Below are 25562 nucleotides of genomic sequence, written 5' to 3'. Positions count from 1 at the left end.
GCCATCTTATTTTCATCCTCCCTTTTTTTTTTACAAATGGTGTTTGGAGTTTTGAAATTAACATCACACAGCCTTTTCCTGATGCTCATTGTGAACTAAGAGAAAAGAGCATGATTTCCTGTGGAAATGTTGGGATGAACTGGGAATGGAAGGCTACGTGAAGCCTGGGGCCAACCAAACATTAGCACCCTTGGTTACGGACCCATGGCGACAAGACCTCCAAGGCACATCGGCATCCCTCGACGCTGCCTGTTTACGGCTGGCCTCAAGAGTCAAGCTTCCTGACAACAGACACACACACCCTTCACCATCCTCACACAGAAGAGAGGGAGATGGAAAGGTGTTGTGAGAGAACGAGCAGGCTTGAGCTGTGATGTCTGTCGCTGCAGCTTTCTTTGGTTACCATGGAGATCTTGTGGGTATCTGAGATTCCTACAGGTAGAGATGCAAACATTTTAAAATAATCAAATACACTTTATAAATGCTTGATAAGCTTTATTAGTGGCTTTAGTGACTGTTAATAGTGCATCTGGTTGTAAAGCTTTTGTAATCAGCCTTTATTTATTTGTGAATCATCGAGGAATACTCATTAGTTTCTCGCCGTCTAATAGGCCAACATGTCGGTGCTGATAAATATTCATCAGTTCATGAATGATGAAGGTTTTTTACTTTCTGATAACGCCACAGCAAATATTTGTAAGTTATCTGGGTTTTAAAATATGAATGAGTCATTAATAAATAAATTATATTGAAATGTTAAGACTTTGTCACAAATGTATTTCCTCAAAATGAAATACAAGTGATTTTCTACTGTAGTGGTCACTCTAGTGCACTTAAAGGTGTGTAAGATTTGAGTGAAAGGGATTATTGGTAGAAATTTAATATAAAATAATCCAAGTGATGTTTTCACTGGTGTGTTTCATCTAAATTGTATGAATTGTTGTTTTCTTTACCATGGAATGGCCCTTTATATTTAAAAATGTTATATTTACATGGAGGGTGGCTCCTCTCTGTGGAGGACACCGTGTTTTTTACTGTCGCCCAAACTGGACAATTTAAAACCTTTTGAGTTTTCATGACAACTTAATGTCAGGAATGGGAGGGTGAGATGAGGAGTATTCAGCTGCAACACGCAACTTCACCTCTAGATGTCACTACATTCTACACACTGAACCTTTTAGACCAATAAAGGGAGAGCGAGTGTGGTGCAAATCTGCAAATAAAGAGCAAACAACATTTTCTTTGTGTATTTATTAAGAAGAAGCTTTCGCAAAAGGATTGACCCAGAACTCCACACAACAGAATTAATAAGAAACAAAGTCATTATTACTGACTTGTTATGAGAGGGGCGATCTTGGATGAAGTAGGTGGTTTCGCTACATGTCACAGGGAGGGAAGAAATGCCAGATAAGAGCTTACTGGACTGAACAATTTACACCAAAGGGGTATTGGAGACTGGCTGAAAGAGAAAGGTTATGTGAGGATGACATTTCCATGACAAAGGTGTTCTGCAAGAGGAGGATAACACCAACCACAACCTGGCTACACAATGGCAGCCTAATAATGGCCTTTAGTTGTATTATAAAGCATTGATAAATTATTAATTGTCCATTAATAAGTCCAGGGAACACATGCAGTGACTAGATGGATGCTAGTCACAAATAGACTATGAAACTTTGACACTTGTCCATTTTAAAGACACTGTGTGGAGGCCTTCTTAACTCTTAACTAAAGTTACCTGTGACAAATAGATAATGAATTAATTAACTTAATTAAAACAAAGGTTATTAATGGGAGATAAGTTAGTTTGTGTAAAGCTATAGGCCACCTGAAGATAACAGCATACCAGCAAGAAAGGAGTTTACACATCAGTCGATACAATGTGCAGAGAGCGTCACCCTGTGGTCAAAAAGAGAAGTGCAGATGTGCTCTACCACACTCCCTCTTACATTACTGTGAGAAGAAGCCTATGTTAAATTGTTGCTTTTCATTTTGCCTCAGGACAAACACAGTGAGACAGGGCTGGATAAAGTGTCCTTCTTTAGCAACTTAATGCTCTCTCTCTCTCTCTCTCTCTCTCTCTCTCTCTCTCTCTCTCTCTCTCTCTACCTCTCTCTCACACACACAATGCCTGTGACTTGATCTGATTCAATGTGTCCCAGGCTGAAAATAATAATAATCTGCCTGTTATTGTTTTGATAAATTATGGGCTTACTGAAAAATCATGAAACAATCAAATAATGATGCAGTGTTCTAGAACCCAAGATGACATACAACCAACAGTTTATGTCATCATTATCTATTCATTCATTCTTTATTCAATTATTCATTTACCAATTGACAGCTAGTTTCAGCTCTGTAGCGTCTCGCAGGCTCAGTGGAGCCTTGTCACAAGCCTCTCTGTGTTTGAATAATTTGCATGTTTGCCTGTTCACGTGGGTTCCGGCAGGTGATCCAGTTTCCTCCCCTGGTCAAAAACAAAACACAAGTCAGCTCAGGTTGAACTGAACAGAGACTCTCAACTGCTTTTCAGCTAAGAATCTCGTTGTCCAGGTGGTTTTCTCAGGTACAAGCAGAAACACTGCTGCAGGTACATGGATTAAATGAAACAGTGCTTTAAATGGAAATGTTTGAGGGTTGGGTTTGACCACTTTTGCTTTTGACACCTTAAAATAAAGAGAGATCTTTGTGGCCCCACAACAGAATATCCACCAGACTGTTTAATTTAATGGATTTAGATGCCTATCACACATTTCACAATTCAAATAAACATTTGATTTAATTTTCATAATCATTTTACTCGTTTTGCTTTCATGCATTGGCGTGTTTGTGTGTTTGTGTGTGTGTGTGTGTGTGTGAGTAATTTTTATTACCTCTTTGGACTTTTTCTAGTGTAAATTAAACAACCTTGTCAGGATGGGAACCAAATCCAGGTCCTAATGAGGCCAAGCTTAATTTCTTAGGTTCTGTTTGAGGTTAGATGTGAAAAGCCTGGTTGCCCTTTCATTGGACTGTTCGAGGGTTGAGACTTGCTTTAAGGGTTCGGGTCAGGTCAGGTTGAGGTAGGAACTATAGGGAATGCATTATGCCAATGAGTGTTCTCCCTTAATAGAAGTACAATTAAGTGGTTATTCGTTCCTGCTTGAATTTGAATTTGAAAACTTTTATGCTTCATTACTGCCCATCGTCACAATTTAAAGGACGAATAAAGAATGTGACCCCTCAGAATTACCTGGTTGGGAACCTCCTCTTTGGGGATATAAGATAGAATCCTCTCATCGACACAGAGATGGAGCATCACTGAGATATTGTCTTTATTAAAGCACATCATCATGACAGTGCTGAAGTCCAGCTGATCAGTTTTGTGTAAATACAGCATCATCACTGTTGAAGCTGGTGCTCTGTCTGCTCATCCTCCAGCTGAATGGAGGCACAGAGGTAACAACAGGCAGCAGCCATAATAAAACAGGGCAGCATACTCACAGCCACACATAAGGAGGCCTGCTCGTGTCACACTGATGCGTCCTAACAACTGGTTGGACTCGCCTGTCCCTCTGCTGTGATGTCATCCAATGGATGAGTGGCTGGCGGCTGCGATGCGCATACATGCAGCGCGCTGCCTCAACGCATCACAGAGGAGCGCACTTGACAGCTTGCCAGGTTAGAGAGAGAACACACACACACACACACACACACACACACACACACACACACACACACTGAAGGGAGGAAACCAGACCTGCTGAGTCTCCACCAGTCAGCCGTCACCATCCTCCGCATCCAGGTTTCCTCATCGACATCATCCTCTTTATGGATCCACGATGTTCCTCCTCTAACACACGGATGGTGACGGTGGTGATGCTGGCAGTGTAACCGGTGGACGCTGTTAGAGAGACCCGCACACAGCCGCTTTGTTTCAGGGGGTAAAAAACAACAACATCGGGGGGGATCTGTCTTGACTGGACATGAATTCGGCGGAACAGACGGTGACATGGTTGATCACGCTCGGGGTGCTGGAGTCGCCGAAGAAGACCATCTCGGATCCCGAAGCGTTCCTGCAGAGCTCCCTGAAGGATGGGGTGGTGCTGTGCCGGCTGCTGGAGCGGCTCGGCCCCGGGTCCACGGAGAAAGTAAGAGCAATGCACCCCCCACACACTCACCCAGTCTCCCCGTGTACTGCATAACCCTGTACCCGCCCGCCCCGTCGGCGTGGTGCGCTGCCCGGATCCGCGGATTGTTGTCTGGCGTCTCCCTCTGCGCACTGGTCCGTGAGGCGATTTCTTTTGTAGGTCACGGCAGCCCGGGTTATTGTCTGCGAAAAACAACGCCAGGATGTGGTTGCACATAACGTGTGTCAGCGTGAGGGGGGGACAAAAAGAAAAACGAGGAGAGAAAAGAGGCCCCAGTGCGTATTGATCTGCTCCAAACAAGGCAGCATCACAACAACAGGAGGAATGATTGATCAGATGTATCAGGAGTGATTAGATCCACTGTGGGGTCTTATGAATAAACTAATGCAGGCCTCATGTAACAGCTTATGTTTCAGTGCAGGTTTATTCAACAGCCTCTGTGTTAAATTCCTCTTTAATCCACGGCGATGTGGCCTGTATGTCAATGTGAGGGATGACTGTACACAGTCCTCGGCTATAAGAGTGGGCCGCCATTGACTGCAAAGGCGCACAGACACACAGACATGGACCCTCTCCCCATTTAAAGACACAGTGCATGTGTTTGTGTCCGTCAACCTAAAGCAGGCTCTGCGTAAAAGAGCCAATGTTTCCCCCTGTTCCGCCCGGAGGCCCCTGTCTCTGTCTGCAGCGTTAAATGATAAAACAGCTTCCTCCAATTTGCACGTTGTCAGTGTTGTTTAATTAATGTGTGACATAATGAAATCAGGGGTTTGTTTTTGCACCGTTTTGTTCACATGATCATTTTATGAGGGCCAGTGTATCTCTAGGCACGCTTTATAAAGGAGGACACATCTGGAGCATTGTACAGACACAGTTATAGATGAAATCCATCAGATGAAGTCAACGTGAGGCCCAATCAGCCTGTGCACTGCTGAGAAATGTTCTCAAATCTGCTGCCATCTTATGTCAGGGAGGGTTTAATGTGTTTCATTTGTAAGTAGCTGCAGAGAAGATGTTTGAATTCCTGCATCCTGCCCTGCAAAGGCATTTCCATATTATCAAACTATTGCAATGGTTAACACATAATTTGTTTAACCATAATGGTCTGAGTATAGGAGCTGGCAGTAGATTTGAACCGGGTTAGTGAACGGGCCGCTGGTCACTGAAGATAGGTTCAGTAACTCAAGTTAACTCTTGAGTGAGTAAATAATAAAACAAAGAACAACAACAATAATAATAACTGTGTGGCACTAGGCCAAACAATATGTGAAGTTCTTATAGTAGAAATATAGAATAGTGGCCTGATAACCTGAAGTAATTATTTGTCATAAAACATAACTAAAGAAATAAATTGACAATTTCTTCTCGCACCCATGTTTAGTGGAAATCTGTTTTGTGGTTTTGGTGTAATTCTGCTAACTCATACACCAAAACATAGCAAAGAGTAAAATATAACATCCTAAACATTTAATTTTTGCTTTCGATGAGAAAATAAGAATCTAAGAATTGTGACCATCACATCGCTGAGCGGGACATTTATGGTAAATTAAAATCTAACTTACCATTGCCCTCTAGTGGACAAACTATGTAATGGCTTCACTGCTATATCAAAAAGATATTTGTCATATACGCCAATACCTGTCTTGTTACTTGTCAGTCAACGCATTCACAGATACCATAGAATGGAAATAAAGAAAAATGAAGCCTAAATAATCTGTTTACAATCGCTGTCATTTTGTGGCAATGACATCATGACTGTGGTCTGGAGCCATGGCAGCGAGGTCCCGCTAATGCACAAACTTGACCGATCACGAGTCAGTCTGAGCTGTCAATCATGACATTTCACCACATTACAACATTGAAATCAAACTTACCAGAAACATTTGAACAAACATCAGTGTGATAAGAACTACTTAAAATGACAGAAACCATCTTTTAGAAATATTTATTTGATGTGTACTTTGTGTTCATTTGGTCCATGTCCCATCCACTAACATAGATGAGGCAATACTTATAACCTATACTGCAACCAGCCACCAGGGGACAATTGAGATGATTTGGCTTTACTTTCAGAGAGCAATCATGGTGTCCATCTTTATATACAGTCTATAACTGATGCAGATATATCTGTGATAAACATTGACCAACATGTCGACCTGCTCTGGCCGAGTTATCTTTCTAAATGTTACACTATTTATTTCTACTATAAATGCTAATAATGTTTTTCATTTCCCTATGCATGCCCCCCCCCCTTCTCTTATTTTTCAACTTCTCCTTCTTGCTTTTACACTAATGAGCAGGATTTGAATCCCTGGGCATTTATCTGAGGTATCATTTCCCAGCACATCCAGTATCTGACTATCTGACCCAGATGTGGCCCATAGCATCTCCAAGACGTTGTAGGCATCGTCCGTCCCTGTTCTGTGCAGAGTTCCCAGAGCTATAATCAGATTGAGTAATTGCTGTCAGACCTGGCAGTGCTGGATGTGAATGTGGGCCAGAGAAAAGTATGAGATGAGGAGGGGCACAACTGGGCCACGTGTCAGTATCCATCAAGGTAGATGCCAGGAACATTACCCCACAGACCAGAGATGTAAACAGGAGGTTGTATCATGATCTTTCTAATTACCCTTTTGTTCCCTCACGTCTCATCTTTGCTGCTCAGTTTGCTTCCAGTTAAAACGCAGAGGAAGAGTTAGCTGCAAGGCCATGATGTCTGAGTGACACACACACGACATGATTGCTCTAGCCAATTCCAAATGCAATCTAATGCAACTGTTATGTTATAGAGTCTATATTCTTTCAAGATGATAATGATATTCACTGTTTTTTTAATGTATTGTGTTAATATATCATATGTTTTAGCCCTGAGGTTATTGTCAGTTATATTAAAGGTTCTGTGTGTGGAATTGAGTGACATCTAGTGGTGAAGTTGCATGTTGCAGCTGAATACACCATCCCCTTCCAAACATGACAGAGAACCTGTGGAAACCTTCAGTTGTCTTAAAAACTCAAAAGATGTTTAGTTTGTCCAGTCTGGGCTACTATAAAAAAACATGGCGGCCCCCATAGAGAGGACCCGCTCCCAATGTAAATATAAAGTATTTGAATATAAAGCGACCATTCAAGGGTAAAGAAAATAACAATTCGTACAATTTAGATGAAACACCATAATTAAAACATCACTAGGATTATTTTTTAAATTGGGCCGATAGATCCTTTTCACCTTAATCTTACACACTGGACCTTTAAATAAGTGATGGTAGACTTAATGATATTTTAAATGTACTATTCTCTCCCATGTAGTTACAGGAAGTTATGATAAACCCAGTGCTGCCATAGGCTCAGAGGACAGCAGTGGGGATCCCTATTTGTCGACGTCATTTCCCTCCGCCGCCCCCTCCACTTCCCCGCTGCGGGATTTGTGCTCAGTTTCCCTGGAGCGTCGGGCCCAGTGCAGCCGCTCCAACTGTAGAATGTGTGTCGAGGAAAGAAGACGCATTTTCCGGGCTGATAAACTCACAGATAACCGCAGCGTGAAGAGCAGGGAACCAGCAGCAGCAGCAGCAGCAGGGAACCAGGAGGCTTTTTATTTCCTTTCTTTTCTCTAACCAGCGTCTGCGTCTTTCCAGATTTACCAGGAACCGAAGAACGACGGCGAGTGTTTGAGCAACATAAAGGAGTTCCTGAAGGGCTGCTCATCGTTCCGCGTCGAGGTGAGAGGCTTCTTTCCTTTTTCTCCACACGTCTGTGGATAGGTGGTGTTAAAACGTGACGCTAGCCTGCGTGTATCACCGAGTGCACCGCGAAGTTTGTGTGCAAGAGGGGACTCGAACAATGGGGCCGGTGGAGCCGCTGGTACACAGGGAGGAGGAGTGGAAGTGTAGCAGCCGGGAACAGTCACACATCGGCCGGACTCAACAGATCTGTGGCTGTGCAACATTGTAACAAACACCAGTGACGTGATGGATCGAACCGTTAAACTGTGGCCGGTTCGATTCCTTCTTTTGTTTACGTTCGGGCTAGGCGATAAAACAATAACAATAATTATCGGAATATCGTGTTTATCAATAGAAATGTAACAAAGGTTTGTTATATATCGATTTAGATTACTGCTAATTCATTGTGCAAGCACTGGATCGACATCAGGCACAAAGAAGAGTTAAAACCTTCAACCTTCCCTCAGGACCAAACATCTTTAAACCTAAACGAATTTGAAGATTAGCGTGGCCCCTATCGATATTATCTGATATCAAAAAATAATCTTTATATGATTTTTGGTCACATCATCCAGCCCCAGTTAAAGATTTTTAATTAATGCAAAGCTTTGTTCTTGGGTTCATCTGTGGCTTTGCTGTCTCGACCACTTTCGGGTGAGCGATATGGCCACAAATGATATCAGGATTCAGATTTCATATCACTAGATGTCGTGATGGTAAATGTCCCATTTGTAATCAGCATAACAGCAAATATTGTATAAATGTGAGGTTGATTTCTAATGTGTTATACCTCCTCACTGTGCCGCTACAAGATTATCAGATTCTATGGTTTTACAAGGTAAAATAATGTAGAGATGCAGACTTAAAACAAATCTGGAGTGGTCCCAGGGTTGTATATTGAATATTTGTTACATTGCTATTGATAAAAACTACATTGCGGTAATTATTGATATTGTTTTAGTTCTCAGTCGTACCACCACCAAGTTTAAACAACAGATTATAGAAATATTTAGGTGCATTATAGTTTCTGTGTAATGATTATACCCGTTCATAATCTGTAGCAAATTGAAGGCAGCGTGTTGTTTAAGTCTGTGTGTTGGCCAGTGCACAGTGGGGTCATTGAACCGCTCCAGTGTGACAATGAAGCTCACTGTTCCTCAGCAGTGCCGAGTGTCCAGCCACAGAACGAGAGGTGGAGACGGGCTGAGACAGAGCGCCGTCACACTGAGAGTGTGAAACATCATTTAGCGGTTTCACGCAGCTGAGATGCCAGTGAAGGAGAAGATGTCCATGATGATTTATTAAAAAAGACCCTGTGGTTGTTTTGGTTCAGGGAGGGACAGCTTCTGGCAAAGGTATTGAGCAATAATCTGTTTTCAAGTTTTTTGAGTTATAGTCCCCCTGTCATAACCAATCCTTTATATCTTGTGATGATTTGTGTCTTTGCTGGAGGTTGTGCTCCACTCAACACTGACACCAATTTCATATGTGGGTCATTATGTTGAATTATCACACTCATGAGCTGCACCCTCACAGATCTTAATGAAATTTGGCGAGCTGATTCGGTCACGAGAAACCTGTGGAACAGAAATTTTACGTATCTGGGATCCTAGTGAATGGAGATATGGGATAACAAATGTTCAACATTTTTTGGGGGACTGTGTGATTTTGACTTGTCATATCTTCCTTCATATTGATGACAGAGAAATGGTTCTCAGATTGTTTTAAAGCTCTTTTCCAGCTCCACAAAGATATTAACCGTGTTATCCCCAATATAAAATAACAGCATTAATATATGTACATACTACTAAGGCCCAAACAAGATGTAACACACACATTTGTTAAGACTGTGTTTTCCAAAGTGTGTTTAAACATATGTGACTTTTTTTTTTTTTTGTATTGAAGTGGACAGTGCAGGATTATTGTAGTTTGGGGGTCATGGCAGTCCTCCCACTCACCATCTGCAGATGGATTCTCTCCAGAGCCCAGAGCTGTGCTGGCTCCGGCCCCAGGTAGCTGCGGCTGCAGATTAGAGCAGTGGGTCGCTTACATATGAAAGATGGGACAGATAGACTCTGTGCTGTTCGCAGGCCAGAACTTCGTAGTTTTAATTGCGTTAAACTGGATGTTTGGCAGAGCATCAACGAGCTGGTCTTGCCATATATCAACCAGATTGATCCCAGTTTTGATTGAATTTGGATACCTCCTCCCGATTAGTCACTCCAAGAGCGTGTCCGACACTCGGGCAGCTGCTGGTACTGACCCTTAACCTCTGATGTCTCTGACCACAGGAAGTGATCATTAGAATTCCCATGACCCTGCTGGTCCCTCTGGAACAGTAACCTTACCCTGCGTCTACAGGGTAAGGTTACAGATCCATGTGTCCATGTGTCTCGACTAATGTAAGAGTTAGAATCCATTATCATAAAAGAAAAGTTTGTGGTATTGTGGAGCTTAAAGACTTGGTATGAAAAGCCATTGAAGATTTTTACAAAAATACATATTTCTGTGGTGTGGGCTCAAGGCTGCAGCTAAGAGGCATTTTTTAATCATGAATTACTCTCAGTTATTTTTCTATTAATTGTCTAATTTATTGAACATCCATTAGAAATTCCTCCATTCTTTTGAGCTCAATCTGAAAACTTCAAATATCTTGTTTATTCAAACCAACAGCTCAAAAATCTCAGATATTTCATTAAAAATAATGAAAATCAGGATAAATTCTAACATTTTATTCAGTGGAACCTGAGAATATTTGGCATTTTAGCTTAATTGATTAATAATTATTTAACCTGCAAAAACCCCATAAATTTTGAGAATGTAGAGCTGCAAAATGTGAGATTTTTAAATTAAAGTAAATTAAAGTAAATTACAGATATCTGGGTTCTTGACTGTGAGTCTGACACAGCAAGGGAATAGCTGACAACTTTTTGGCCTCCAGGAATCTACTAACTGATTCATAAAAAAATGACTGATGCATATCTCATATTTACTACACAATCGATGTTAAGCAAAAGCCTGTGACCCACAGACATCAGCAGATGCGGCCACATTCACCAGAACGAGAAAATGCTCAGGCCGATACATGAAATCAAATTTAAAAACTCTCTGGTCCGACTGCAATCTTCGCTTCTATCTGGCCTCGGGGGATTTTTTGTTTTCGATGCGGTCTTTAAGAATGGAGACGCATGATCGGTTGGATTGAGGTCCGGTGACTCTGAAGAATATCCTACTGTTCAGTAATGAACTGACTGACGGCCTTTTCTCTGTGTTGAGGAATATTGGCCATGAGTCCAGTGTTGTCCACCTAATTCATATATACACAGTATGTGAACACCCTTAAAAGTGATTATTTAGCTTCATTGCCTGCAGTATTACTGTTTGAAGATATACGTGTTCTTTACTCCCTCACTGTTGACAGTTGTACTTTACTATACACACTGCTAGAGGATTCTCAGTATTGATATTTAATGCTAATTTAGTATATTTACGTCTCCTAAAGTAACGCTAAACCGGCCTTCAGACATGCACTCAACCTGAGGCTTTCCGACAGTGTTGTATGTGAGTTGTATGTTTTTTAAAGATTTAATGACGAGTGGAGTCTTTTGAACTCATCCTCAGTTCATCATTACTCTCGAACTTGCTGGACCTGATTCTGTCAGTTTGAGCTGCGACCGTCAGTCAAAGTAAAGTAGAGCAAGAACAGACGTTCAGTGTGAGGAGTTGAAATGAAAACGGCACCATTCTATCTTTTCCAAGTCAGTGAACAAATCAACCAATTTAGGAGCTGGTATTTTGAGGTAAAAAAAAAGTTGCATAGTGATGCTTTAAAGTAAAGTATGATATTGTCACCATATCCCATTATCTGTAGTGGACCACGTAGTAGGTTGTAATTCCCTGTGCAGTAAACACTTATTTCCTTGATGGTGATGGGTGTGGGAAGTGTGGGAGCAGTTTGCTGCTGTAGCTTGCTGAGTCACAGAGGGGTGTTGCACTATTGTCTGCTCTGAGGGGATCATTACCTGCCTGTGATGCTGAGGCCCAGCAGACGTGTCGTAGCTTGTCGTGTTAGTCATGTTCATTATCTCCCTGCATGAATGTTTAATATGCACCGCGCTTCACTTCTGAGAGATGTCGCTTTTCTAACGAGGAATTTTAGTCACGTCTATGGTCAGGGAAACAATAAGTTGAACACAAATGCTGAACGTAGTTTGTAGTTTGAGTCCCAGTGAAAGCATAGACGGGAGAGGAAGAGGGTCCTCTCACATGAATGCTCACCACGGACAGTCTTAAGTGTGCACACACACACACACACACAAACAAACAAACACACTCTTTTGCAAACACACACACTCCTGCATTCACAGTCGTTCACATATTCCCTGAGGACACATCTGCAATCAGAGCAGAAGATGAAAGAGACGCATCTCACAGTCGCTCAGACTCAATATAAGTGAAGCCGGGGCAGCTTATCATTTGAAGCCGTTACACCGGAAGAGAGAAGACAACCACAGTCATCAACACAGATACAATCGCTGCCATTCACACTAACCCAGATGAGAGTGAGCGTCACACTGATATAAACAGTGTTTACTCTTCTACTGCAGTTAAAGGACAAGGCTGGAATTATTCTGTTTTTCATTTTTCAGTAAATCCTGTGAAAAACAAAACAGGCTTAATTTGTGCATAGCAGGAGAGAGTGACCCGTCACATACGATCTATAGTTCAGGCTTCCCTTCCCTCTCAGTGACACTCTTGGTGTTTATCGTAGTTTCAAGTTTCCGTTGCCTTGTTCATACGTGGCATTAACATGCATCTCGGGGGATCCGATCACAAGTGGACAGCTCTGAGTGCATCACTTCCCACCTGGCGAGAGAATGCGTCTCGAGTGACCACTTGTGATCGTAGCTCACTTCCCTGCTCTACATGAAAACAAGCCTGCACACATTTGTCTTTCGAGATAGGACAGTACTGAGGAGAGAGAACAGGGGAAGACAGGCAGCAAAGGGCCGAGTCTCCAGCCTCTGTGTGCAGCTCCGCCACAATATTCACCTCCACACATTCATCTTGTTTTTCATTGTAAAGCTACGTGCGTTGTAGCCCCCCCCCCCCTGTCTTTGGTTAAAATGTCCAGTCTCACCATTTGATGCTTTCTCCTCATAATCAGGGAGAGGGTCAAAGCTCAGTGTCTGTCAGTAACTTTTATGATGCACATTATTCTGTAAGGCTGTAGCTGCTGCAGATATGACCTACATGCATGCTTGTGTGTTTCATCAGCTACTTCTGTCAAAGATAATGAGAGTTATTGATTGACTGCTCAGCGCTTGCTCGCAGTGCGGCCGACACAACCCTCCTGCGCTGGGATTAGCAATTAGCTTTAAAAGGAAAATGTACTTGTGTATTTCTCACAGATCTGCCCTGTCTCACTCTGTCCTCTCTCGCCCGCAGCCTTTTGAGGCCAGTGACCTGCTGCTGGGACTGAACTTCTCCAAAGTGCTGAGCAGTCTGGTCGCTCTGAATAAAGTGACTGCAGGTGAGTCAATATGAGGGAGTTTCATGGTGCATGTGGGGGTGTTTTAATTTTTATGAAAGGCAGGCGAGTAGTCATAGGTGTGTGGGCGCTGACTGTAAATGCCAGGTCTGGTGTATTTATACTTTGCCCTTTCTATCCAGATATTGGCGTGGGCAGTGATTCTGTGTGTGCCCGCCACTCGTCAGCCAACCGCATCAAGTCGTTCGAGTCGCTGTCTTCTCAGGCTTCACTGGGCCGATCCTCCAAACTGCTGCAGAACCAGTTTCGCAGTCTGGTGAGCTCAACTCTCACTGCTGCTGATTAACAGCAGAGTTTAGAAACACAAAAGATCAGAGTCACTGAAAACTGCTAATGTGTTTTTGTAATTTTGGCAAAGTCATTGAGTACAAATTAAGAATCAATACATGCATAATACATAATTGTACATTAGAAAAAGTAGTTAATGAAGTGCAGTAGTTAAGTGAGTGCTATAATATGGTCAATTAATGTTTCCAAGTTGTTAAAGGATATAATTATATAATGATAAATAGATAGTTAAAGGTCCTGCACACAAACATGGTGGTTTAAGCTATTGCTACTAATTAGACCTCTGCTCTGGTTGAGGGTAATCAGAAAAATAAATATATATATCTCACTAGAATTTGTTTAAAAGCTTCCATTCAAACTTTACACTCTATTCACATCTATAAGCTCCTGGACATGATATAGGCTACTCACATTTGTGTGCTTTGGTTGAATATATTTACATGTTATTAAAGAAATATATGTACATTAATTCCAATATATAAAAGAAGTGTATAGATGTACATAAATGTTGCACAATATTTTTTTTCACAAAATAAATGTCACCTGAAATGATTCACTACAAAACTCTTGCTGAGGTCAGTCTCTCCCGTCACATTTCCTCTTTGGTAACATCCTCCCCTCGTTCTCCTCAGGACATGTCGGAGAACAGTGGACAGCAGCTGCTGGTGAGAGCACGTTTCGACTTCCAGCAGACCAACGAGGATGAGCTCACCTTCAACAAGGGGGACATCATCGGCGTGACTCGCCAGGAGGATGGCGGCTGGTGGGAGGGGCTGCTCAATGGCAAGACAGGCTGGTTTCCTAGCAACTATGTCCGCGAGGTCAAGGGCTCTGGTAGGTACCTCGGCTGCTTCTGTTCAAGCAGGGAGCTTATGATGGGTGCCAGTTATGTGATGTTGGTCCGTCTTGAATTTGAGCGATTTAATGCAATTAGAACTCAGATTATATAACTAAACAAATTCATTAGCCTCCTAAGAAATTGATATAGTGTTGTTTTGATTCTTTAGATCATTGTATTTGTGTTACAACCACCAACATTGTCACTTGCATCCTTCAACCACATATTTCTGAAAGAGTCTTCTGCCCCTACCTTCCTCTGAAGTGAACAAAGCACCTGGAGAGATTAAATATTATTCAACACAGATGTTTTTACATCTCTAATGAAATTTATGGACAACATCACAGTTGCCATTGTCACCTTCTGATCATATGATTGTAACACAGCCTCACATCTGCTGTGGTTCGTTGTTTATTCACTGGTTTCCTGTGTCTGAGTGACATTCGCTTTTTTTTTTAACTATCAATTTAACACTGATTCTTTGGGATTTTAAAGACTAATGATCAATGTATTTATAGAGATAGTTCAGATCCTGCAAGATGAAAATGCGTGACTGCAGGGGTTCACTATAGTATACTCTAGATGTAAGATTATTTGCATATACTGGCATAAATTACTTTCAGGTCAGTGTTCATTAAAATGTGTAGTTGATTGGCTCATCATGTACAATATTGTTTTTCCTTTTGTTGCTTTCTAATCACAGACAAACAAGTGTCTCCCAAGTCTGGTACCCTGAAGAGTCCACCTAAAGGCTTTGACACTTCTGCAATCAGCAAGACCTACTATAACCTGGTAAGAACACAACTCAACATTTATTTGAAGTTGTTTGTGTCTTTTTGATTTTTTTAAATAGAGCCTGACACTTTCTAATCAGTCTGTATCTCTGCTCATTTTCTATTGAGAACTTTTAAATAAAATATTTAAAAAAACACACACACACACACACACACACACACACTCATGCTCTAGGATACATAGTGTTTCAGTCTTTTCAGAGCAGGCGACTCTAAAACATGTGATTATCATCTGATCATTTGTTTGGGACTAACAGCTGATTGTTAATAACTGACGGGACTGAATCAATATCAAACAGCTCTTTGATAGTGATTGTAGCCAAGGAGGTTATACTTTTGTCTACACTTTTTTGTTAGATAGTTATCAGGGTTACTACTCGATTTCCATGAAATTTTGTGCAAGGGTGCTAATTTGCAGGGAAGATTTTAAGTTTAATAATGCAGTAAATTAGTGATGTTAAGTCTTCTATGGTTTATCAACTCAAAAAATGGTGTCACTAACTCTTTAAATAAAAAACTATATATATATGTAACCACCCTCGAGCGAATAATCATCCTAATCCACTTTTTGGGATGTTGACATTTTCCTAATATAAGTTTTTCCTCTTTTCATTTTGTAGGTGTTGCAAAACATTTTAGAAACAGAAACAGAATATTCCAAGGACCTTCAGAGCCTCCTGACAAACTACCTGCGACCTCTTCAGAGCATTGACAAGTACGACTCATTCACACATAAAGCTCCATGAATCCAGAACCAGGATATTTATCTGCGATTGTTGTATAACAGGACGCTGGATCAATCCCTACATTTCTTTTCCCATCATCCTTTTTGCCTCCAGGCTGAGCAGCTCGGATGTGTCTCTTATTCTGGGAAACCTGGAGGAGATCAGCACCTTCCAGCAGATGCTCGTCCAATCGCTGGAGGAGTGCACCAAGTGAGTCCCTCCTCTCTCACGCAGCCTCACTGCAGCAGTATCACCACTGTTTCATAACAAGCAGAGGGACATCTAGTGTTGTGCTTAAAGTACTGCAGGCATGTGGACTACACGGTACATCATTAATCTACAGTGTGTCTGAGGCCAAATACTCCATATACTTCTGCTGCTGTTTGTTTTCTTACTGGTGCATGAGAATTTGTACAGATGTATTCTTGACAATTTTTTCATTTTTTTATTTTAGGCTTCCAGAGAGTCAGCAAAGGGTGGGGGGCTTCTTCCTCAACCTCATGCCACAGATGAAAGCTTTGTATATCGGTTACTGCTCCAATCACCCCTGTGCAGTCAATGTGCTCACTCAGTACAGGTCAGTTTCTTCATGCAGCACAAGTGATCATATGGAAAAAGAAGGTTTTGGACTTTGTGGAGTTTGTCTTTGTTTAACAACTGTTGTTGTAACCTGCTGTTGGCTGACTGAGCTGAGGCAGTGAAATGACTTGAATACAACTCAAGGAGAGGGACGTTTAGTCCAGACATTCAAACATTAGTTAGTAGTTATGTTTGACGACCATTGTAAAATAACTACCAGAAGAAAAAGAGTCCATGTAGTTGCTGTCTGAATACTTGTTGGTCGGGCTAAAAACCCAATTAAAGCACTTTGTGAGGCACAGAACATCTTTAAAATCTTTTCACGTCATCCAGGTTGCATGATACCTTGAGTGACCTCCATAACCTTCTCTCTTTCCTTCCTCTCGCAGTGAAGTATTGGGGGAGTTCATGGAGGGGAGGGGGGCCAGCATCCCCGGGATCCTCACCCTGACCACAGGCCTCAGTAAACCCTTCATGAGAATCGACAAGTACCCCACCTTACTCAAAGAGCTGGAGAGGCACATGGAGGTGTGTGTCTGTGCATTAACATTTGTCTCCGTGCAATCTTAGAATATGTTTTTTAATTGTGTTTTAATAACCAAATATTTCTCTTCCTCCAGGAGACTTACCCCGACAGGCCAGACATCCAGAAGTGCATGGCCTCTTTCAAAAATCTTTCTGTAAGCTTAAAACACTTCCTGTCTAGTCAGACGCAGCACGTAACCAGACTTTCATTCTGTATGTAATAAATCAACAACAGCCCTTTAAGCAGGTTGTCTTTTCCCATCGTGCCAGGCTCAGTGTCAGGAGGTGCGGAAGCGTAAGGAGCTGGAGCTGCAGATTCTCACCGAGTCCATCCGGCTGTGGGAGGGCGATGACATCAAGACGCTGGGCTCTGTGCTTTACATGAGCCAGGTCTTAGTCCAGAGTCCTGGTGCAGAGGTACGAGTGCTGTCCAATTGTCATTTAACCAATAAATGCTACTTAGCTGTACATTTTATTGCATTTTAGTGCAAGAGGGTTCCTGTTTTTAATCATTGAATATCATTTTAAAGGCCCAGTGTGTAGGATGTAGGTTGATCTGTTGTCAGAAATTGAATGTAATATTGATAATCCTGTTTTTATTAGTGTAAAAACTCTAAAAAACCAAGAATTTTTGCGTTTTCATTGACTTAGAAAAAGCCGTTATATCCACTTTAAAGGCAGATCCTCTTCTTCAAAATCGACCATGTTTCTACACTGGCTCTGGAGAAAGGGTCTTCTTTTTTAACCTGAATGCCGCTTTGGGTTTGTCTACACACCTTCCCCCTCACTGCTAAATGCCGCTAAATCCTACACACTGAACGGCCCGTTTCTTTACATTTGATTAAAGTAACTCAAGCTGTTTTCAGACATAAACTCCAGAACAGAACATACAGGCGAGAGGTGGCACCTGGGTAGAGCATGAAGAAGGGATGCAGGCCCTTATCACCAAAAGCTCTCGCATCGTGTTGTCTTTCCAAGTTGACGTCTTCATTTTTTTGTTCTACTTGTATGACACCTCTTTTGCAATCTGTGATATTTGTATTTCTAAAACTCTGGACAATGTTTGGACATTAGCGTTCTCACATACAGACTCTCCGGAAAATGTATATAAAATGTCTGGACCTGTGTGAATGTCTGAGAGCAGCTTTGTTGTGAATCTTTGGTCTGAATTTGGCTTCAGACATTATAGTCGTGTTATACCCACCGGATGATTGCTTCCTTGTATTCCTCTATATTTACCTCTCTGTCTTAAACCTGTTTTTCAGGAGAAGAGTGAGCGTTACCTCATGCTCTTCCCTCACGTCCTCCTCATGTTGTCTGCCAGCCCCAGGATGAGCGGCTTCATATTCCAGGTCAGTCATTTCTCAGAATTAACATCTCTTTTTGAATCTGCTCCCCAGTGTTAAAACGTGTATTCTGATCCAATGATTTTACTGTGCAGGGAAAATTGCCCTTGACCAGTATGACAGTGAACAAACTAGAAGACTGCGAAGCCCATAAAAATGCTTTTGAGCTCAATGGTAAGACCACACCAGATAAGCTAGATGCAGAGTTTAATCCATTTTCAAAGCCCTCAAACATTGTCTGTGTTCCTGCAGGAGCTTTGTTTGACCGTCTCCATGTGGCTTGCACCAACCATCACGACCTGCAGGACTGGGTGGAGCACCTGAGCCGACAGATCAAACACACCTCAGCCACAGCACCCAGCCACAAACCTCTCACTGTGCCCTGCCACACGGTCAGCAGCTGACGATTATTACATACTCATACTGAGGCTTTTCTTTCATGTTCTGGCTCAGGTTCAGGTTCTGGAGTAAAGCCCTTGCATGTTCATTGTAATAAACAAGCCTTGTTGTTTTGTTCCTCAGCTCCCATCTCACCCCCTCACCCCATCCCGGCATGCTGAGGGCAGGGCCATGACAGTGGCCCCCACCTACCACACCCTGCCCCACCCCTCCTCCCATGGAACATCTCACAGCACTATGATGTGGGGTCCACTGGAGCCGCCCAACACCCCGAAACCCTGGAGTCTGAGCTGCTTGAGGCCCGCACCCCCGCTAAGGCCCTCTGCTGCTCTCTGCTACAAGGAGGTGAGGGACTCCCTGCGTGTGTGTGGGGGGTGTTTTTTTTAATACATATATACTTTAAAATTCTCACAAAAAAATTTCTGATTTACAGGATCTTAGTAAAAGTCCTAAGAGTGTGAAGAAACTCCTTCCCAAGCGCAAGCCGGAGAGAAAACAGTCTGAGGAGGAATTTGCCTCGAGGAAGAGTATGTTCATACTTTTTTTTATGTTCATGGTTTTTTGGTGAACCCAGATGTGATATCTTAATTGTGTTAAAGTAATAATATGATACAAATTTGGTCCAGATGTGGTCGTTTTTACATTTTTCTTAGTGTGAACCAACCACCACCTGATGTTAGAATGTTTATCGTTGCTTGATAGAAAAATCTCCCAAAATGTAGGTAGGAAAGTAGTGAGCACTATGATGTGGCGAGATTTAATGACAATGAGCTTGTGACTTATTTTTTCCTTTTGCACACTCTCACTCTCAGGTACAGCTGCTCTGGAGGAAGACGCCCAGATCCTGAAAGTTATTGAGGCGTACTGCACCAGCGCCAAAACCAGGCAGACTCTGAACTCCAGTAAGAAAGAAAACACAAATCTGACTCGTACATGTGCACGAAGAAGAAAGGTTCCTACTGGAGCTCGCTGTCTTTGTATTGACTATATATCTGTGACTCAGTGCCTTTCTTTAACACTGGTATTCAGAGCTGATCTTTCTAACAGTATCTTCTCTTCTCTCTGTCTCTCCTCCACTCTTCACTCTTTGGCATTGCTGTGGTTGAATTCCTTCTTTCTCTTTTTTTTCTCCACCAATCCTTCTTCTTTGCATACTGCACTATGATTTTCTCCATGTATTCTGATTTGCACCCTCATCTCATCCTCCATCTCATCGGTTTTATGATTTGCCATTTGTTGCGTGTTACGTATGCCCCACCCGCACCGTCACTCCTCTCCCTTCGCCCACCATTTCTTCCCTCAACATTCGCAACGTCACCTCGGCTCCGCCTCGTCCAGCCTGGCAGGGCACAGACCTGATGCACAACCACGTGCTGGCCGACGTGAACCGGTCCTGCGCGGACTCGTCGGGCCGCCGCAGCAGCGTGTCACGGCCCGAATTGACCTCTGACCTGTCGGAGGACTCTGACTATGACTCCATCTGGACCACCCACAGTTACAGGATGGGTTCAGTGCCGCGCAAGAGCTGCATCTCTCACCAGAACTAAAGAATATACAGTACTGCCACGCTGTACTGTAATGTAACGTACAGCACGTTTACCTCTTTTACCTTCAATGTATTAAAGAAAAACTTTTTTTTATCTATTTATTTTATATTATATATTTCTTCTTTTTTTTTTTCGTTAACTTATTTGATTTATTTATTTCGACGGTTATTTCAGATGTTCAAAGCATCTCCCTGTTGCCTTTGACACTTTCCCTTTTATGTGCCTCCTCTCTTTCTGTAGTTGTCATGCAGTAAGTGTTAGGTAATTCTTGTTAATTTATCTTGAATGTGACCACTCCCCTTGTTTGACCATAAATGCGACGGTTCTCGTTGCAGACAGTGGAGAGGGAAGTTGGAGGGGAATATGGGGGATCCAGGGATGGGGGAGAGATGGGGACTGAGTTTTTCCTGTCTGATATTCAGATGTAATTCAGGAACGAGTGTATTCTATTTACCATGTACTACTTCTCTCCGGTATGTGACTTTAGAGTACGAATGCTCAAATATAGCACAGATACGACACATGCGCGTACACACACACACACACACACAGGTTGAGGCACATATGCCCCTGCTGGCTGATAATATAGCAGCATGCAAATATAATATCCAAATTCTTAACATTTTATAATATTGTTTTCATAATTTCAAAGTTGTATTCATGTTGCCAGCCCAAAGCAGAACATTATTCATAATAACCAGACCACTGCTCAATTATCAATGTTCTTGCCAACGTTAACAGTGTGTGATGGTCAGTCCGTTCTTTGTTGTAGCTGCTACGGAAAGAGGAGATCACATACACTCAAACTTTCACAAACTAGATACAAGCTAACAGGCTAAGGGTCTGTTTACTCACATTACAAAAAACGAATTCACACACTACTAATACTATCCAAGTTGTTCAGATAGTTTTGGTTTTATTTAGCACAATTTCGGTGAATAGGATTCAAATGTGGTGCCCACAGCTTTAAAAAGTATATTTGAAAAACAATTAAGCACGAATAGGTCTTAATCAGTGATCTACTTTTATTTTATTAATTTCTAAACTTAAATTTAGCAAAAGAAAGTCAGCCTTTGTATGTTTGGAGGCAGAAATACCAAGCAAGCTATCTGCATTACCAGATTCCCCCACTAGAGTTAAGTGAGATTGATTTTTGGTGAACTGTTAATTAAAAACATTTTGATAATTTGCTGTATTGTGAAGTCTCCTAAGCATCATCCTTTAAAGTCTGATCTTAAATTCAGTAATATTACTGTGTCAGTGGTTCTACAGGGTTATTTTTACACTCTTATCATATCTCAAGTTACTTTATGAATGAAATATAAAGCTTCATAGAACAGCACAGGGCGGTGATAAACTGTAAACTACAACCTAATACAGCTACAGGTATACAAATTAATATCTTTGTTTCGGAGGATGTGTCTCCTGCTCGTTAAAGGAAGGGTCGGATTTTTTTCGGAACTGGGATTAGGTTCAATGCTTTTATTGCTGAGGGTTCGACATGAAGATTAATTCTACTCTGAGTACGTTAGCAGGTTAGCAAAGACAACACGTTTTAATTGTCTCATTATGAGAAGATGGTTAGCTTAGCTCTAACCAGAAGCTATCTTGCCAAGACTACTATTTCTTCTAATGTATTTTGACCAGAAACCCTCTTGCTAAGCTAACCTGCATGCGGTTAACTTAACCATAACCTATCTTGCTAGGCTAACCTGCATCTGGTTAGCTTAAATTAACCAGAAGCTATCTTGTAAAGCTAATCTTTATCTTGTTAGCTTACCCTAACCAAAAGCTACATTGCCATGCTAACCTGCAACTGGTTAGTTTAAAGTATCCAGAAGCTTTCTTGCTAGGCTAACCTGTATCTTGTTAACTTACCTTAACCAGAAGCTATCTTGCTAAACAGGGGTGCTCCTGGTTAGCTTAACCAGCGTCTGGTTGGCTTAGCCTACAATACAACCTTCGTTACCACAGACATTAGAGTGGCATCAGTCTTCTTAACTAACCCACGGCACACAGGCCAATTATCCTACAGACCAAAATATGATCTGTTTCTTTAGAGTGTAGCTGTTGACGGCTCTGACAGTTTGACATAGTTAGCATAGCGTCAAAAACAAAGATCCCTTGTGTCACAACAAATAAACACCTTTGCTACGGCCTCATAATACACACATACCTGTGTGTTGTCTAGCTTGCAAGGTTTTCCATACTAACCTGCATTAATAACTATTTTTATGAAGAAGTATTTTTCCAGTATTGGTATTAAAAGTACAGCTTGGCATCCACTTAGAGTCTATCTCCTCTTACAGTAAGCAATGCAGGTGACACGTGGAATATATTGGTCCATGTTACGTTACTATTTAATGAAAATGAAAATTCTTTATTCATTATTTTGTATGAAGGCATTTCTTTTTTCTTTTTTTTTAAATATGTTATTCTTTATGTCAATGTTTACAAAATGATCCCTGGATGAATCATTTGTTTTCTGTTTTTTTTCTACATTTTATTGGTCTGATTTAAAGTTTACACTGAAATTATAACATGAAGTGTTTAAATTATTTTGCACAATCATGTAAATGGGCGTCGGGGGATGGGGTGGGGGGGTGGTAGATCTGTTAAATTCTGTACTTTTTGTCGTCTGCCTAGAGTGTGTATGATATAGTCATAAAGGTAGACTTAAGTATTCAGTGTTACTGTAAAGTAAATGCTCATTCGTAGTGTAAAAGAAAAAAAACAAGAGATGATTATATGGGAATATTTCTATGTGGTCTATTCACTCAACCTCTGAATACTGTCAGTGTGGACTTGAAAAATGAAGAGCACACAGTGTCCCTTTGTGTAAATACTAGTTGTCATGGAACAAGGAAAAATAATCCATTCTACCTTCTATAGAGTATTTGAGCTAAGAGTATCACTGTCCTTACATCATGTGCTATACTTTGTGACAGGTGTATTCTGTGAAACTAACTGTGGGACAGGCAGGGTAAAGAGACTGTCTTTGACAACCATCCTCTCAGTGTGCTCTAATGCTGTATCCAGTTCACACGTCTTATCTGCAAACAGCGCCTTCGGTGTATTTGTTCGACACTGCTGAAGTGTTCAAGTCCCCAACGCTGTATTATGAGTTTTGAATAAATCTGTCATTTGGTAGACACAGGCTTTCTGGTGATTTGTAAGGATGGAAGATTTTGATTGTCTTGTGCTGTGTGTTTTTGTTTTAGGGAAGATGGTGGAGTTCTTACTGACAGAGAAATGCATTGTGAATAAATGAAGGGATTTGTTTGGGGTTTTTTTGGTCTGATATCGTCACTGTTTCTCATTTCCTTTCACTCTCCTCTGTCTCCTATCTGATTTCTTCTCTGTGCATGACTAACAAACTACTACCAACAATTCTGGTGCATCTCCTCTCTGGTGCTGTCGGTCCTTCCAGAAGAAGCTCACAATGTGGAAAGAAAACTTAATATACTCAAGATGTCATCTCACTGCAAGGTGAGAAAAAGCAAAGTATCAAGTGTTGAGTGGTTTTCTGTTTTGAAACAGGACCGCGACGAGAGACAGGACTTCATGTGATCATCCCTGGTGAGGACAAAGTCCTGGATCCAAGTCGCAATGGACAAAGTGCAGTGGAAGATAAGTAAGTTAATGTGCTTCTCTTCTCCCTTCATTTTAAAAGGGATTTGACGACATTGAGAATATATATTTTACAAGACTTGCACCTTAAGTAAAATGCTTCATCTCTGCAACTGTAACTCTTATTATTATTTTTAGTATCATACTCTTGGTCTGTGCTACTGATATGAGATAATATCTTGCATCGTATCAAGTGGGTCTGAAAACAACACTCTCATGCCATGTGCTGACTTGTCAATATTCCTGTCTGAAAGGAGCCTGGTGGATGTGGTGTATGCCCTGAGGGATGAAGTTCAGGAACTAAAACAGGTGAATGTTTGATGATGGATCATGATGGTGTGATTTATTAAATATATAACTTTAAGTTAAAATAAGCTGGTTTTCTGATCTAAACTTAAGAAAAGTTGGTGAAGTCACATTGCCATAAATATAACTAAGGAGTTAAATTTATTTGTATGTTGTTTTGCACACAGAGGTTTGAAAGATGAGATTTTGTGCATTATTTGAGCTAATGATACTGTCACCTTAGCTTTGGATTGAGACAGTCTCTAATGTCTTCTCTAAATCTGTAAAACAGCAGCATGTGTTATAATATTGTTTTCCACAACAGGACAATAAGAAGATGAAAAGGTCATTGGAGGAGGAGCAGAGAGCACGGAAGGATCTAGAGAAGGTTGTGAGGAGAGTTTTAAAGAGCATGAACGACCCAACATGGGATGAGACCAACCTGTGAGGCCGTCTACCACGATCTCCATCTGAAACTTTGAAAAGAAAAAAAACCTGCATATATGTGGACTTGCTCCACTTGTGCGTACATAGGCTGAGGATGGTTGTGTGAGTGCATCTGTAAGAGGGAAATTGTATACTTGTTTGACATGGGTACATGTGTGTGTGCTTTAAGCAGGATGTCAATACGGCCCATTTCAAAACCAGAATTACCGAACAGCCTTGACAATCTCTTCCACATTAACATTCCTTGAACACCAAGCAAGAGGGCGAGGACATCACACACTTCCACCACTTCAACATTCATCATCCTCTGTCTTTGGGCGTGATCGTGGGGCTGGAGAGAAACCAGAGCGAGATCCTCTCTGTCTGTTTACAATCATTCATCAGGACGCTGTCCACTGGTACATAAGTGGTACATTAATGGTGTTAATGGTCACAAAGGCCTTGGACAACTCTGAACTTGAACCATGCCATTTCATAACCTCTCTTATATTATTTAATTTTTTTATGAATTTATTATTGTTGGGTCTCTTTCACACAGGCATATCAAAAGCTTGTGCCAGGAAACATGTTTCTTGTCTTGTCATCATTATTGTTTGACCACTTTGCAGTTTGACTTTATTTCTGCGGATCCTAAGGGAAATGTACAGATATTAAGCCGGTACTGTTTATTGTAAATACTGCTAAAAGATGAGCCTTTGTCCTTTGGGAGAAATAAATGTGTTTTTAGAAGAATGACTTTGAGTTGCCTCTGAAATCTGT

At 41.5% G+C, this 25562-nt stretch overlaps 1 protein-coding gene across 3 annotated transcripts; it reads left to right on the top strand.

Annotated features, from left to right (window-relative positions):
* The first annotated feature begins 3831 nt into the window (after positions 1-3831).
* On the top strand, positions 3832-25538 carry arhgef7a (Rho guanine nucleotide exchange factor (GEF) 7a). 3 transcript variants are annotated; one of them, XM_020100715.2, is made up of 22 exons: positions 3832-4130; positions 7763-7846; positions 13298-13382; positions 13523-13656; positions 14321-14522; positions 15230-15318; positions 15941-16035; positions 16160-16255; positions 16500-16622; positions 17014-17152; positions 17245-17304; positions 17420-17566; positions 18415-18501; positions 18591-18669; positions 18748-18887; positions 19018-19239; positions 19328-19421; positions 19707-19796; positions 20233-20412; positions 23982-24075; positions 24326-24380; positions 24682-25528. In XM_020100715.2, the coding sequence occupies exons 1-22, from the start codon at positions 3966-3968 to the stop codon at positions 24802-24804; spliced, it is 2583 nt and encodes an 860-aa protein (XP_019956274.1). In that variant the 5' UTR covers positions 3832-3965; the 3' UTR covers positions 24805-25528. The 3 variants fall into 3 exon arrangements, with proteins under 3 accessions (XP_019956274.1, XP_019956275.1, XP_069388575.1); XM_020100716.2 differs by lacking the exon at positions 20233-20412 and having other exon boundaries at positions 24682-25538; XM_069532474.1 differs by lacking the exons at positions 23982-24075; positions 24326-24380; positions 24682-25528 and having other exon boundaries at positions 20233-20573.
* The last annotated feature ends 24 nt before the right edge of the window (positions 25539-25562 follow it).

Source organism: Paralichthys olivaceus, chromosome 10 (genome assembly GCF_024713975.1).
Source record: "Paralichthys olivaceus isolate ysfri-2021 chromosome 10, ASM2471397v2, whole genome shotgun sequence".
NCBI classification, from domain to species: Eukaryota; Metazoa; Chordata; class Actinopteri; order Pleuronectiformes; family Paralichthyidae; genus Paralichthys; species Paralichthys olivaceus.
This window is presented reverse-complemented; position numbering and strand designations above follow the sequence as displayed.

Excerpts from the sequence above, each read along its gene's own strand:
- arhgef7a (XM_020100715.2), top strand. The coding sequence starts at position 3,966 with ATGAATTCGGCGGAACAGACGGTGACATGGTTGATCACGCTCGGGGTG. Across the intron at positions 16,036-16,159 it reads CCTCTTCAGAGCATTGACAA|GCTGAGCAGCTCGGATGTGT; the intron begins GTACGACTCATT and ends TTTTGCCTCCAG. Across the intron at positions 16,256-16,499 it reads TCGCTGGAGGAGTGCACCAA|GCTTCCAGAGAGTCAGCAAA; the intron begins GTGAGTCCCTCC and ends TTTTTATTTTAG.